General features: G+C 41.1%; 2 protein-coding genes and 8 non-coding genes across 20 annotated transcripts in view; 1 reads left to right on the forward strand and 9 right to left on the reverse strand.

The window, feature by feature from the left end:
* Positions 1 to 3,136, forward strand: part of Cep295 (centrosomal protein 295) — a 40,144-nt gene extending 37,008 nt beyond the window's left edge. For 8 of the 10 annotated variants that reach the window (XM_052189077.1, XM_052189079.1, XM_052189080.1 and 5 more), the window contains 4 exons: positions 2,059 to 2,193; positions 2,282 to 2,369; positions 2,459 to 2,596; positions 2,747 to 3,136. In XM_052189077.1, coding sequence (XP_052045037.1) covers positions 2,059 to 2,193; positions 2,282 to 2,369; positions 2,459 to 2,596; positions 2,747 to 2,949 — 564 coding nt within the window. In that variant the 3' untranslated portion in view covers positions 2,950 to 3,136. The remainder of the gene's footprint in view (positions 1 to 2,058; positions 2,194 to 2,281; positions 2,370 to 2,458; positions 2,597 to 2,746) is intronic. The other 2 variants (XM_052189081.1, XM_052189087.1) reach the window with 1 other exon arrangement.
* A 94-nt stretch (positions 3,137 to 3,230) lies between these two features.
* On the reverse strand, positions 3,231 to 3,363 carry LOC127690342 (small nucleolar RNA SNORA25). Its single transcript, XR_007979063.1, has one exon. It is a non-coding gene; the product is annotated as a small nucleolar RNA SNORA25 (small nucleolar RNA).
* Positions 3,364 to 3,486: 123 nt separating this feature from the next.
* Positions 3,487 to 3,608, reverse strand: LOC127690348 (small nucleolar RNA SNORA32). The gene has a single exon (XR_007979068.1). It is a non-coding gene; the product is annotated as a small nucleolar RNA SNORA32 (small nucleolar RNA).
* Positions 3,609 to 3,646: 38 nt separating this feature from the next.
* On the reverse strand, positions 3,647 to 13,112 carry Taf1d (TATA-box binding protein associated factor, RNA polymerase I subunit D). 2 transcript variants are annotated; one of them, XM_052189090.1, is made up of 12 exons: positions 12,960 to 13,112; positions 11,597 to 11,693; positions 10,361 to 10,736; positions 9,333 to 9,520; positions 8,956 to 9,007; positions 7,874 to 8,037; positions 6,825 to 6,867; positions 5,395 to 5,434; positions 5,164 to 5,196; positions 4,286 to 4,315; positions 4,025 to 4,055; positions 3,647 to 3,692 (listed from the first exon to the last, which is right to left on the reverse strand). In XM_052189090.1, the coding sequence occupies exons 2-6, from the start codon at positions 11,665 to 11,667 to the stop codon at positions 7,882 to 7,884; spliced, it is 843 nt and encodes a 280-aa protein (XP_052045050.1). In that variant the 5' UTR covers positions 11,668 to 11,693; positions 12,960 to 13,112; the 3' UTR covers positions 3,647 to 3,692; positions 4,025 to 4,055; positions 4,286 to 4,315; positions 5,164 to 5,196; positions 5,395 to 5,434; positions 6,825 to 6,867; positions 7,874 to 7,881. The 2 variants fall into 2 exon arrangements, with proteins under 2 accessions (XP_052045050.1, XP_052045048.1); XM_052189088.1 differs by having other exon boundaries at positions 6,810 to 6,867.
* On the reverse strand, positions 3,872 to 3,945 carry LOC127690335 (small nucleolar RNA Z40). Its single transcript, XR_007979057.1, has one exon. It is a non-coding gene; the product is annotated as a small nucleolar RNA Z40 (small nucleolar RNA).
* On the reverse strand, positions 4,117 to 4,245 carry LOC127690344 (small nucleolar RNA SNORA1). The gene has a single exon (XR_007979065.1). It is a non-coding gene; the product is annotated as a small nucleolar RNA SNORA1 (small nucleolar RNA).
* Positions 4,458 to 4,594, reverse strand: LOC127690336 (small nucleolar RNA SNORA8). Its single transcript, XR_007979058.1, has one exon. It is a non-coding gene; the product is annotated as a small nucleolar RNA SNORA8 (small nucleolar RNA).
* On the reverse strand, positions 5,282 to 5,353 carry LOC127690431 (small nucleolar RNA SNORD5). The gene has a single exon (XR_007979123.1). It is a non-coding gene; the product is annotated as a small nucleolar RNA SNORD5 (small nucleolar RNA).
* LOC127690349 (small nucleolar RNA SNORA18) lies at positions 5,489 to 5,615 on the reverse strand. The gene has a single exon (XR_007979069.1). It is a non-coding gene; the product is annotated as a small nucleolar RNA SNORA18 (small nucleolar RNA).
* Positions 6,963 to 7,092, reverse strand: LOC127690425 (small nucleolar RNA SNORA40). The gene has a single exon (XR_007979117.1). It is a non-coding gene; the product is annotated as a small nucleolar RNA SNORA40 (small nucleolar RNA).
* Positions 13,113 to 13,155: the final 43 nt, after the last annotated feature.

Genomic DNA, 13,155 nt, shown 5'->3' on the forward strand with positions numbered 1-13,155 from the left:
TTAGCTTAAAGTGATTGATTCATTCATAAAGTGAGTGATTCGATATCAGAAGTTAAATTTGCTTACTTTTTCTTAAGGGCTTTGAAGGCTCCTGGAGTGTGATATCCTAAACTTCTACATGATTAGTTAGGTTGAAAGTAACTGCACTTACAATTGTTAGGGAGGGGAAAATAAAATTGTTTTTATATAATAAATTATATAGTAATTATAATTATGTGGTGGGTAATTATTTTGGAGTTATTGTTGATTGGAAATACTGCTGTGAGCCAGGCACTGGTGGCGCACACCTTTAATCCCAGCACTTGGGAGGCAGAGGCCAGCCTGGTCTACAGAGGGAGTTCCAGGCCAGCCAGGGTTACACAGAGAAACCCTATCACTGCTTCTATGGCTAGGATGGAGCAGTAATCTTTTAGAAGCTCTGTGATTTTTGGTAGAAAGCCTATAGGAGGGGGGAGGCATAGGGATAGCAGAATTAAAGTATAAATGTGTTATGGCAGGATGGGGATAATTGGTATACTGGTTAAGTCTGTGTCATGCTCCTATGAGAATTGCTAGAATCAGAGGATTGAAAATGATGGGATCTAGAAGTTCATAAATTTGGAATAATAGAGCCATTTTTTTGTCATGTTTAAACCAACTTTAATTGATAGTGAGATTAGTGCTATTATTCAGTACACTTTGTTGTTGAAATGTTCATATTCCTAGTTATGATGGATAAAAGCTGATTTTTTTAAGTAGTGGAATAATTACTAGAAAGCTTATTTATAATTTATCAAGAGTAACCCATGTAGGGTGGGATGCTTGCTAGGAAGATTGCTATAGATGTCATGCAAAATGCTAGTGTTAAAAATTGCTTTTATTGTCCTGGAAAGGCAGCAATACAGGGAAATACCAGACAGGGAAACAAGAGGGGGGTTGATTGGGGAACAGGGGAGAGGGCTTATAGAGGAAGAAGGGGACCATTTGAAATGGGGATACACAGAGCTAAACAGAATTCTCAACTGAGGATTCATGGTTGTGAAGGGCCTAAAGAAATGTTTAAGGCCCGTGGAGCCACAGTGGCTCCCAGAGAGGGTGAAGACTCCAAAGGCCGTGCTTGAGCAGAAAGGCTTGGGGCCCCTGCTCAGGCAACTGGACAGGTGCTTGAAAACAATGGCAGGTGGTCCCTACGATTGGACTTAGGCTAGCAAGCGCTAGGCTGTGTGGGATGGAAATGTGTTCTTCCGTTGCTGGTGGGACTGCAAGTTCCAGCCACTCTGGAAATCAGCAGTTCCTTAGAAAATCAGATACCCAGAAGATGCTCCAACCAGAAGCTGGAAAGAATACAAATGTCCTTCAATAGTGGAATGGATACAGAAAATATGGTATATTCTCAGGCAAATGGATGTAACTATAAAGTGTCATCCTGAGTGAGGTATGCACTCACACTGATGCTACTGTATGTAGCCTAAAAACTCACACTGATGCTAGTGTATGTAGCCTAAAAAGAGATAAGTGTGGGTCCCTTTATCTGAGAAAAGGAACAGCCGCACACTGTAATTGCTCCTGTGAGTACTAAGTGTGCGGCTAAAGAGGACAGGTACTGCTCAAAGGGCTCTAAGTAGGGAATATTAGGAGTTTGATGTTCATCCACTGAAGGGCTTGATGTCGTAGGAGGATTCCTAGATTTAAACTGAATTCTTAGGGTTGGCGCAATAAGGGTTGGAGAACTCCTTATGGACATAACAATGTTGGGGACTACAAATTGTTGATATGAACTCATGTGCTGTTGTCCCTAGGGTGACTTCAAAAATAAGCCTAGATTTTTTTTTTTTTGGCTTCTCTTTGTAATCCTGGCTGGCCTCCGCAATCCACCTGCCTCTACCTCCCAAGTGCTGGGATGCACCACCACTGCCTGGAGAAGCACCCTGTGTTGTGCCAAAACTGCATGCGTTCCTTTCCGAATATAAAATTTGGGGCTGGCCAACACTTAACTGGCATATAATTCCTAACCCAGCAGGCCCTCATTTAGGGGGCCTTGTTAGCATTATGCAGGAAAGTTCTTCTCTGTTTAATCAGGAAACTGAAACTGGCTATGGAATAATGGAAGAACCAGATCTCACTCTAGTGAGTACTAGTGACATCAGCATCACTGAAACAGATCTTGCAAACTTAACCCTTGAAGACAGAGAAAGCAATGAAGCAAGTTTTCAGGTAAATGCCTTCACAGGCTGTTCTTAGGCCATTCAAACAGCCAGACTGGGAGGTGGGAGCAAAGCCAAAATGACTTTCTTGCAACTAGGCAGGTGTTGTTCTGCCCACATCTTCAATGGAAACCTCTGTTTGTGAAGCTGTATCAGAGCCTTGTGTGGACACAAGGACACCTCCAGGTATACCCTTTCTTACCAGCTTGGCTAAACATTATCACTTTGGTAATGTTTATGTGAAATCCATGAATGACTTTCCCCAAATATTACAGTTGCACCAGGTAGTTTACAAGAAGCATTTATGAAAAGAAAAAAGACACTTATGGAAAGATCCTACCAGAGACAGAGAGAGATCTGGAATAAAACTCGACTCCTTCAAACCAAAGTATCCAAAGAGAAGCTATCTGCAGGTATGTTTCCTTACAGTAGAGAGGAGGTGGCTCAGCAGTAAAGAGCCCTCCTGAAAGTCCCTAGTTCCAATCCCAGCAAACATATGGTGGCTTACAACCATATGTAAGGAGATCTTCTGACAGATGACTCAAGAACTTACTGCTTTTCAGGTTCAGCGTCTCTTCCTGAAGAGAAAAAAGCTGCTCAAGCCCTGGTGCACCAAAGGGCACTAAGGTATCTTTTCATTCTCTTACTTTTAGTACTTTGCTACATGTGCCAACCTAATGCCACCAATTTCTCTTACAGGTTATACAGGCAGCTAGCTGGGGCGAAACAACAAAGAGAAGAGAAAACAAAGCAAGAAAAAGGGTGAGCAGGGGCCAGCTTTTCACTCACAAAAGAACAGCTACATTTTCATTCTGCACAAATACTAGAGGAACTTCAGGCCCAAAATACATGCTGACTTCCTACAAACTTGTGTAACGGGTTCATTTTTTAAATGTACAAAATTATTTATTTTTAAAAATTAAGTCAAATAAATTCTTATTTAAGGGTTTTGATTCCTTTGCTGTCCATCCAGGTCATCTGGAAATACCCTTAAAAGAGAAGACAAAAAAAAATAAGATTGATGATGAATTGTGATTTGGGGAAATGCATGTTATCTTCCCAGAAAAATACAGCACTATCAAAGCAGTGCAGGATTTGCTCTGTGAAGAACATCAATCTTTGGTCACAGCGTTAAGAGCTTTTTGTTTTATAGCCCAAAAAGCCCTCTTTGAAATGACCTTCACTTCCTGCCTCCCATATACATACCTTCTCAAAGGTCATCCAGTAGTGCTTTTCAGCCCTGCATAAGAGTACATGGGAGTAATCAGATGAGCATTCTAGAACCATCTACATTATTAGTAACAAATGTTCCCAGCAGGTTAACTGCTATTCAAGCAGGATATGGAAAACCTAATGGGAATTTTTCTTTATGGTCATGTCCACAGCAAATGAGAAACTGCATTCTAAAAGCCTTGGTAATGACCATTATAAAAATAACATGACTAAAATGACCACTACTTGCCTTTATCTGTCCTTGGTTTAAAGCCACCATCATCGACAGTTCTTAACCTGTGGGAGGAAATGAACGTTGCACATGATGCCCTGTAACTACAGTACTGTAACTTCACACCCAGACTTATCTTGCTCACATATAACTGAGTGGATAAAACTGCAACCCAAGAGCATTCCCATGGTTGATGGAGTCACCTGCTCTGCATCCAGGGATTCTGAAGAGACCTACCCAATACAGATGTTCAGAAAGGCTACTTTCATTCAGCCCGTTCAGAGCAGTTGAACATTTTTGCCCATCATCACAACATCAGAGTAGGTAGTGTTTTCAACAATTCAGTGAATTTCAGTATTATCTCATCTCACATGTGGTTTCAAAGTTAACATCTTACCAGAAGATTTTCTTCAGTTATCTTCATAAACCTACAAGATTGATCGTAAGGAAGGAATTATTAACATCTCTTTGCACTTGAGTGTACTCGACAAATGTTACAGGTCTCATTGTCATCACTGTAATTTATCTGCTGTGATGGAAGCATGACCTGTATCTCAATTTAGCCACATTGACAGTTCTGGACATTGACCAACAATGCCCATTATGTACAATGGGGCTTAGTTCCTGAGTCTCAACCAGAAACAGAAAAATGTCTTACCATTTTAAGGTAGGCTTCACTTGTGATGCCCTAAGAAGAAAAGGAATGTTTCATTCATCAGGCAACCAAGCTTTAAGACCAGTTGTTCCCCAGAAACCCACAAAGATCAAACTTACAAGTTGTTCTGCCCTCCCAAGCATACCTACATACAAAAATATGTACATATGAAATAAACTGTATCATTAGAAATACCAGGTTTAACATGCACAAAGCCAAGAAACCAACGATGCCAGATAGTGAGTTTCTATCGCACTGTCTTTTGAACACCCAACAGGAAAGAACTGCTGAGTGCAGATACCATGCAGTGCTAAGTCCTAAAGCACTCACATATACATTCACATGCTGAGGAGGCAAGGTAGACTTCCAACTATCAAGCTTATGTATGCAGAAGAGTTCCATATCACAGATAAAATCTGCCACAAGTGGGAAAATTGCTTTAATCAAAAGATTAATGTTCTCTTTGGGTACATATACATGCATGCACACGCACACTGATGCTGACTAAATTCAGAGCGTCCAGATTTAGCCATCATACCTGCCTGGCTGCTAGTGTTTGAAACTGTAGTACTTCCATTCACTGTGCCCACCTCGACAAGGTTTCTCAGGTGGTATTCAAATTTGGATCTTTCTATTTCAGACTCTCAACTCCTAGAATTTTAGGTGTGGGACTAGTTCATAGTGTCTTTTTTAAAAAGAACTCAATTATCCCTACTGAATGAGTATTTCTAATTATTTTCATCTAGCCTAGCACAAGCATAGTACTTTCTAGTTTGTACACAAATAGTAAATGTTTTTGCTGAGAACTTAACACCATGTTATCCCTGGAGATTTATAAATTTCTTATACTAAAAAACCAACAGAAATCTAGTTTTACTTACCAAAAGCTCTGAAGAGTCTTCACACATCCATTCCTAAAATAGTACATATGACTTTAAAAGGCTATCATTTCTGTTATAAAAATTACCAAGTTTACTCTGACTTAACAGCTGTAGCCAGTTCTGTCAGAATTAAATTTTAGTTCATGTTTAGATCATTCAGCAGTTGAACAGTTTAATTCATCATATGAACTGCAGTTATATTTCCCCAAAATTAATGTCATTAAAACTCACCTAACACTCAGAATTCTAATCTTTGAGGAATTGCCAGTACCTAAAGTTAAAAAAACAACCAAACAAAATTGACACATGAATTTTATGCTTTGTTAGCTGTCTTGTAGTTCCTTCCCACAAACCTAACAAATAGGCCTGAGTCAAGGAACCACAAGTTACTCTATGAGGCGTTTCCAACGATGGCTGGCTACTAGGGAAGCCCCATCGGGATAGACCTCAATAGCAATCATTTCAACTGTGAAGCTCTCCAGCCATCTATAATGGACATCTATGAATAGGAACTTAAGGAAATTACAAAGTAATCTCAGAACATTTGCTTAGCTTAAGATCATAAGGTTATAGTCTTATAGTACTGAGCTCTCAAGCTCACTTTACCTATGGGATTTTAACCCAACATCATGGTTATGCTGGTTGTAATACAGGCCCACCCTTTTATCCAAAAGTTAGGTTGTAGAAGGAAGCACTCATGTTTGAACGTGATGTCTAATTGAGTAGCAGACAAAGTGACAAAAGATTTAACAGAAGAAGAGATGCACAACTGTCAGGAGGGAAGAGAAGCAACTTGAGAGGGCAGGAGAGCTTTACAAAGACAGGTGAACAAGCAGCTAGACACAGGTGAAAACACAATGAGCCAAGAGTGAGGAGCCCAGAAGATCAGAAAGGACTGAATAGTTTTAGGCAGAAGTCAGATTAAACCAGTCATAGCTGGGCAGTGGTGGCGCACGCCTGTGATCCAGTACTCTGGGAGGCAGAGGCAGGTGGATTTCTGATTTCAAGGCCAGCCTGGTCTACACAGAGTTCCAGGACAGCCAGAGCTATACAGAGAAACCCCATCTCAAGAAAACCAAAACAAACCAAAACCAAAAACAGTCAGCTTGGGGAAGTATGAGACCGACAAGCTGAATTAAAGCAGAAAAAAGTTCAGTAAGAACAAGAAAGTGCTCTTACTCAGCAAAGTCTCAAAGGCTGAAAACATTCTAGGTCTAGATCTGGTTGTACAGAGGCTAGAAGCTTCCAAGACTCAGCCTTCATTAGCAGATGGGCAGTAAGGCTCACAGACAATTACATTAGGAGATAAAAGATAATTTGTACCAGCATATATAGGCAGATAAAGCGACTAAAAGGGGTAATCTGGTTTTGGTTTTTTTGTTAAGTTGTACTTTTCAAACATTTCTGCTATAATTTATAATCCATGCTTGAGGAGTTTATATGTAAATCGAGTATGTATAAGACCTTACTTGTAGCCTTGTTTATTTTTTCATTTTGCTAAACATACCTATTTCAGTTCAAATTGATTCTAATGGTTCTAGGATTTACTGAGGTTTAAGAGTACTCTAAAACAAACTTTCATAGAATTAGCAAGTTTACATAACTGAGATGAAAACTGTGAAGATGTAAATTGACATGCTACTTACAATACTGAAACATACATTCATGAGTATCTTCAATTCAGATTTCATAATCAAGTTAATCCTTTAAAGAGAGGAATATTTATCACATTACCTTTATAGAATAAACTATATATTATATTGCTAGAATCAGCATCATCAGTAACATCTCTTTGCTCTTATATTCCTTCTTGTATGTATCAAAACTCATACTTAACAATGAGTTCTGGGTTGCAAAAGAGGATTTATTTTTTGCACCTGTCCAACTGGCCTTTGTCCAACAGCTGAACAAAAACACACACCAAGTGCTATCAAACCAAACAATACATATCTGACACAAACCCAGCTTTACAATTGCGACCACAGTATGGACAGTGGTAACATTCAAAACAGTCCCAGAGGAAGATAAGCTCTTGTTTGACTTGCAGCCTGAACCTGTGTGTGGGTTTGATGACAAAGCTCAGATAAAAACAACTTTGTAAATGTAGACAGAATTGTGGTTCAGCTCCCCATTGGCTGACTAAATTAACCGTCTTGTAACTTGAGATCCATGGGCCCTGATGCCTTCTGACATTAGGTACCAGGATTCATACTGCATGTAGGCAAAATATACAAATATGAAAAATAATTTTTAAAATATTTTGGGCTTTGCACTGAAGAGGCTGGAGTTTTTGAAACTAGACATGTATAGGATTTTGTTAGCATTTTCCTTCCAGAATCCAAATTGTATTTGCTATAATAGAATAATCCTTATAGTATTTCTTACTCTGAAATCAAGCACTGAAAAGAGCTCTACTAAGTGTTTATTAGCTTTCCCCCAGCGAGTTTATTTTCCTTTTTTTTAAAGATTTATTTATTTAAGTACACAGTAGCTGTCTTCAGACACCCCAGAAGAGGGCATCAGATCTCATTATGGATGGTTGTGAGCCACCACATGGTTGCTGGGATTTGACTCACGACCTTAAGAGCAGTCAGCGCTCTTAACCTGAGCCATCTCTCCGGCATGCAAGTTTATTTTCTTCCCCAGATTTGTTCAGTGATTTTTATGTTTCTTGATTTACTTGGCATACATAATCATTTGTGTTCTTTACCTTCTTATTCACGTGCTCATCTCCTTTCCAGGTCCTTCTGTGATCTCGGTGTGTGGCATCTTTGGCTTTTTTAGTGAATGTAAATTTTTTCTTAATTTAATCTTCTCTTGTTCTAAGTTTCTCTTCCGCGAGAAGTCTGAACTTACTATGAAGCAACTGTCTTCCTGCATTTAAAAGAAAAACCAGTAACTAAACTCACCACTGACTGGTGGGTGAGTGTAAATATATTCCTCAGTACAGCAGCACTATTTTCTCATTCAACAGCACAGCACACCAGACTAGCTAAATGTTCTTTATTATCAGGAGCTAGAGGGTAGAGGGCTGGCTCAGTCAGTGGTTAAGAGTGGCTTTTCAGGGCTGGAGAGATGCCTCAGCAGTTAAAGACCAAGGCTGTTCTTTCAGGGTTCCTGCAGATCAATTCCCAGCAACAACATGGTGGCTAGTAACCATCTGTAATGTGACCTGGTGCCTTCTTCCATTAATCAGGTGCACATGCAGATGGAACACTCACACAAAAAGTAGGAAACAAAATCAAGAGTACAAAAAATAAGCCCCAACACTGGCTTCTCTTACTCCCAAGACTAAGATTCAATTCCATGTACCCACCATCTCCAGCTCCAAGGGATCTACTCTTCTGGCCTAACCAGGCACCAGGAACACACCCGGTATACTTACTTACATGCAAACAAAACACAATACTGAAATTTTCTACAAAAGTAAAAGAAGTCTTGAGATTGGAGCCAGGCACAGATGCACATTTTGTAAGCCAATAAATAGTAGGTGCAAAGACTGTGCTGGCAGATTAATCCAGTTAATTTTGTGGTCTCACAAAATTGACTTCCGGCCTCCACCATACCCTACAAATATTCAAAGCTGGAGTCCTAACTCGGCAGTATGATGCCTTATCATAAATATAAATGCGAAAAGGCTTTGAAACCCAACACTTGGGACTAAGAGGAAGAGGCACAAAAAAAAAAAATCCTTGTTATCCAATAGCCTAAATAGCAGTTTCACTCAAAGTCCACAATCATATACAACTTCTACATCCTGTAAATGAGACAGAATAAAAACCAGCCACTTACAACCAACTTGATATCACATTCAGATTGAGGATTTGTTGCTTCTTCTTCAGATCTGTAACATTAAATGCAATGTTTCACAATCCTTACCTTATTAGTATTCTGATACCACTGAAAGCTATAGTCAAAGAAAAACAATCCTCCCCAACCTGATGTCCTGTGCATATACCTTAAACAACCCTAAATGGACTAGAATCTATGGCTACTATTGCAGAATTTTATAGGATGCTTATTTTATAGATGGCACATGCCTTTAATCCCAGCATTTGGGTGACAGAGGCGAGTAAATCGAAGTTCCAAATCTAGCCAAAGCTATACTGTAATGAGACCGTCTTTAATTAAACTAGCTTACAAAATGACAAAGCCCATGAACAAATTACCCTTCAAGACCCAATGGCTCTTCAATAGGAGAAAGTGAGCCTTCATCATCCATGTACTTGTGTCTGCGGCTATCAAGGTCTTCCTTATCTAAATCTTCCCCAGCATGCATCTGCTTCAAGCATTCCTTAAGGTGGTGTTCATACTTGAGTTTTTCAATGTGGTGAAAAAATCCTCTTGCAACAGCTTGCTGCAAGTTAGAAACACAATGTTAAAACACCAAATACTAATTATATATTATAATTTCAAGCTTGAATGAAACTGTACCAAGGGCTGGACAATGGCTTGCTGCTCATCAAAAGGACCAGATTTGAAAGCACAGAAACCATGTAAATGTTGTGTACATGACGGGTCTACTCTAATTACAGACTTGGGTAGTCAAGACCATATCCAAGACCAAGGTGACAGGAAGACAACCAAACTGGCAAGCTGTGCTATATTATATGTATATGCGCATACATGCCAAGAAAGTCGATGTTACCTCAGACTACACACTCCAACTGAGGACCACCGGCAACCATTCAACATCTACTGCGCAAACATTTGAAAAACCTAGCTAGTACCCAGGTACTTGGGTTTCTTTCCAGCCCTTGTCCTTGTTAACTGTCAATTTGGCATAGCTCACAATCATCTGAGAAGGGATCCTCACCAGAGGAATTGCTTTTTGAATAGTGATTGCTAGAAGTGGGCCTTAAGAAATGATACCATACCTGCTGACCTTGTAGTGACAGGTTTGACTACTGCTGCAAATAAAATTGGGTATCCTGTGCTTCAGAGTAGTTTAGAGACAATAACATAAAGTGACTCAGTTAAGGAGTATACTCAACTGCCTAAATCTGTGCACACTGATAAATATGCTTGTGCACATTTCTCTCACTAGTGATGCATGTGAGATGAGGACTGGAGTATTTTACACAGATGTCACTATTGTTAAAGTAACAATCTGTTTCAGGTGTCCCTCAGATACCTTAAGTAAGAATGGCCAATAAACCACTCCATCTTACCTAATGTATCTCACACCTACACTCACCTCATATGTTAAAATTTTCTTCCAAGGTAAAGGTTTTCTTCCATTTTCAGAATCTAAGAATGGAAACACAGCTCTTTTGTCTTTAATTTGTTTTGCATCTATCTGTGACTTTCTAGTGTTCTTTGTTCCAGATGGTCTTCCTCTTGGTCTTAATCTTGGCTTATATTTTCTCTTTTTCCTCTTTTTCCGTTTCTTTTTCTTAAATCTCTCAAAAATAGCCTTTAAAGTCAAGGGTCTTGGTTCTAGCGAAGAGTCGCTTGATGAATCTGTTTCAACACTTGTAGGTGAAGGAACACACTTCACAGTGGGGGGTCTTGGCGTTTGTGCAGGTGAAGGAACACACTGAGTTTTAAATAAGCTATCAGATGAGTCATCACTAAAACAAAAATGAAACTGCACTCAGTTCTCATTAGGTACCTCCTCGCTGTGGCAAGGGCACTCCCAGGCAGCCCAGTCATGCACTCCTTCAGTTTCACAGCTCCACACCCTCTACTGACCTAAGAGCACCAGGACAGGCATACAAAAGCACTAGGACAAACCTAAAGACATATTAAAAATTCAAAGTACATTTCTTCTTCTAAGATCAACCCCCTAAAATCATACCCACCATTTTAGTATGGACTCAGCACCAGTTAACTACTATATCCTTACTATTTATGGACATGGTTAAAATCTTAAAGGCTGAAACTTCGCTATCTACCTAACAAAAATGGGCCAATAAAGCCAGATACAGGCCAGGCAGTGGTGGAGCACGCCTTTAATCCCAACACTCTGGAGGCAGAGGCAAGCAGATTTCTAAGTTCGAGGCCAGCCTGGTCTACAGAGTGAGTTGCAGGACAGCCAGGACTACAGAGAAACACTGTTTCGAAAAACAAAAAACAAAAGACCAGATATAACCCCCACAATGTAGTTTTCTTAGAAAAAACTATGTTCCATTTCTACATCTTCAGGTTGGTAGTTATCTGAATAATAGTTTTATTCAATCTATATTAGTCAAGCTAATATAAATGCTAATTGAGTTATTCTGTATCTTTCCCAAGAAGCATTACAAATAACTTCCCATCATTCGGGTTTACTGGAGTGCAGGGTGTGGTAACATGCCTTTAATTCCAACTCTCGGGGCAGATAGGCAGGGTTATCTGGCTGAAGGCAGCCATGGCTCTATCTATTGAGACTGTCTCAAAATAAATTGAACATTTGGACTGAACTATAGTTTACCCACAAAGGCTACCTTACCTTTGGTTTCCAGTATCTTCAGCTCTATCCAATTCCACACAGTCAACAGAATTCACTCCTGATTGAGCCATCACTTTTCTCTGCCTTACCCAGTTTTCTGCAATTACAAATTTCAGTGATGCACCTTCCCATTCATAGCATTCTAATGGAAAAGCTCAACATACTCCTTACCACTGTGTGAATTTTTGTAAATCTTTACGGACAGGACACTTTACATCTACTTTTAGTGCCTTTGAGTGAGCTCAGTAGAGCTCCACTGCTCTTCCAGAGTTCAGTTTTCCAGTACCCACACTGGGCTGTTCACAATCTCCACGTTACAGATCTCACCTCAGTACCCTCACACATATGGCGTACATGCACACAGAAACCACATTTCAATACTGTTTCTAAATCTACCCTAAAAAACCGACTTGGCTTTAACTATCACCTAGCCTCACAGCAATATAGCATTTCTAATTCCAATCTGGGCTGTGCACTCATCACAAAAACGAGTTCGGATAGTGGCAAAGATTATTACTGATCAAATGGCCTGTAGTATGTACAAAAAACTTTAGATTATGGCTGGAGCGATGGCCTAGCAGTTTTAAGAATACTGTCAGTGAGCCGGGCGTGGGGGCACACGCCTGTAATCCCAGCACTTGGGAGGCAGAGGCAGGCGGATTTTTGAGTTCGAGGCCAGCCTGGTCTACAGAATGAGTTCCTTGACAGCCAGGGCTACACAGAGAAACCCTGTCTTGGGGGGCGGGGGGAGCGGAGTAAGAATACTGTCAGTGGACTAAGAGCTCTTCAATGGACTAAGATTTAGACTCTCAGCACCCACGTGGCAGCTTAAAAATAGCTGTAACCAATCCTAAGAGTCGACATCCTCTTCGGAGCTCTGTGAGCACGTGGTGTGGAAATAACAGGCAGGTAAAACAGCCACATGTACTAAAGCAGAGAAAACTTCAAAGTTCTCCTGGGCTACACAAATCCTAGAACTAAACTAATCACAACCTTCAAGGGTGAGGAAAACAGAGTGACTACGACCTTAGATGGCTAAATACGCACTACATGAATTGCTTTTTTAAAGTATTCTACCAAAACTTAAAGGTTGACCCGTTTGCCCCAACGATACACCTGTGGGTAAATTCACAGGCAACCACCTCCACCTGTATGCAGCTTTCATACCCAGAGACTACGACCTTTGGCGGCCACGGGAGGGCCGGCCGACAAGACCCTTAAAGCACGGAAGGTGTGTGCAGGCGGCACACGACCCCGGCCTAACAAGACACGACAAACGCCTCCCACAACACCTCGGCCTCCCCCGACAGCGACCCGAGGCTCGCGCGGCCTGCGGGATCGCGGCCCGCTCCGCTGCTCCTACCCCGACAACAGCGCCGTTTCCCCGCCGACAGCCCGAAGAGCCCCGCCCTGCGCCCGGGCGACGCCGCCGGGCCGGCCGCGGCAGATCGGAACGCTCAGAACCAACAGCCGCTCACCTCCGCCGCCGCGCCGCGCTGCGCGGAAAAGGGCGTCGCCCCCGCCCAGCATCGGACTAGGACTTGGACGAAATCTCGCGG

This window comes from Apodemus sylvaticus, chromosome 7 (assembly GCF_947179515.1).
Source record: "Apodemus sylvaticus chromosome 7, mApoSyl1.1, whole genome shotgun sequence".
In the NCBI taxonomy this organism is placed as follows: domain Eukaryota; kingdom Metazoa; phylum Chordata; class Mammalia; order Rodentia; family Muridae; genus Apodemus; species Apodemus sylvaticus.

Bases quoted from the DNA above. Each gene is read 5' to 3' on its own strand.
- Taf1d (XM_052189090.1), bottom strand. From the start codon at position 11,667: ATGGCTCAATCAGGAGTGAATTCTGTTGACTGTGTGGAATTGGATAGA. The intron at 10,737-11,596 runs GTAAGGTAGCCT...TTTTTGTTTTAG, and splicing joins GAAGATACTGGAAACCAAAG to TGATGACTCATCTGATAGCT. The intron at 8,038-8,955 runs GTAAGTGGCTGG...TTTTAAATGCAG, and splicing joins AATGTGATATCAAGTTGGTT to GAAGACAGTTGCTTCATAGT.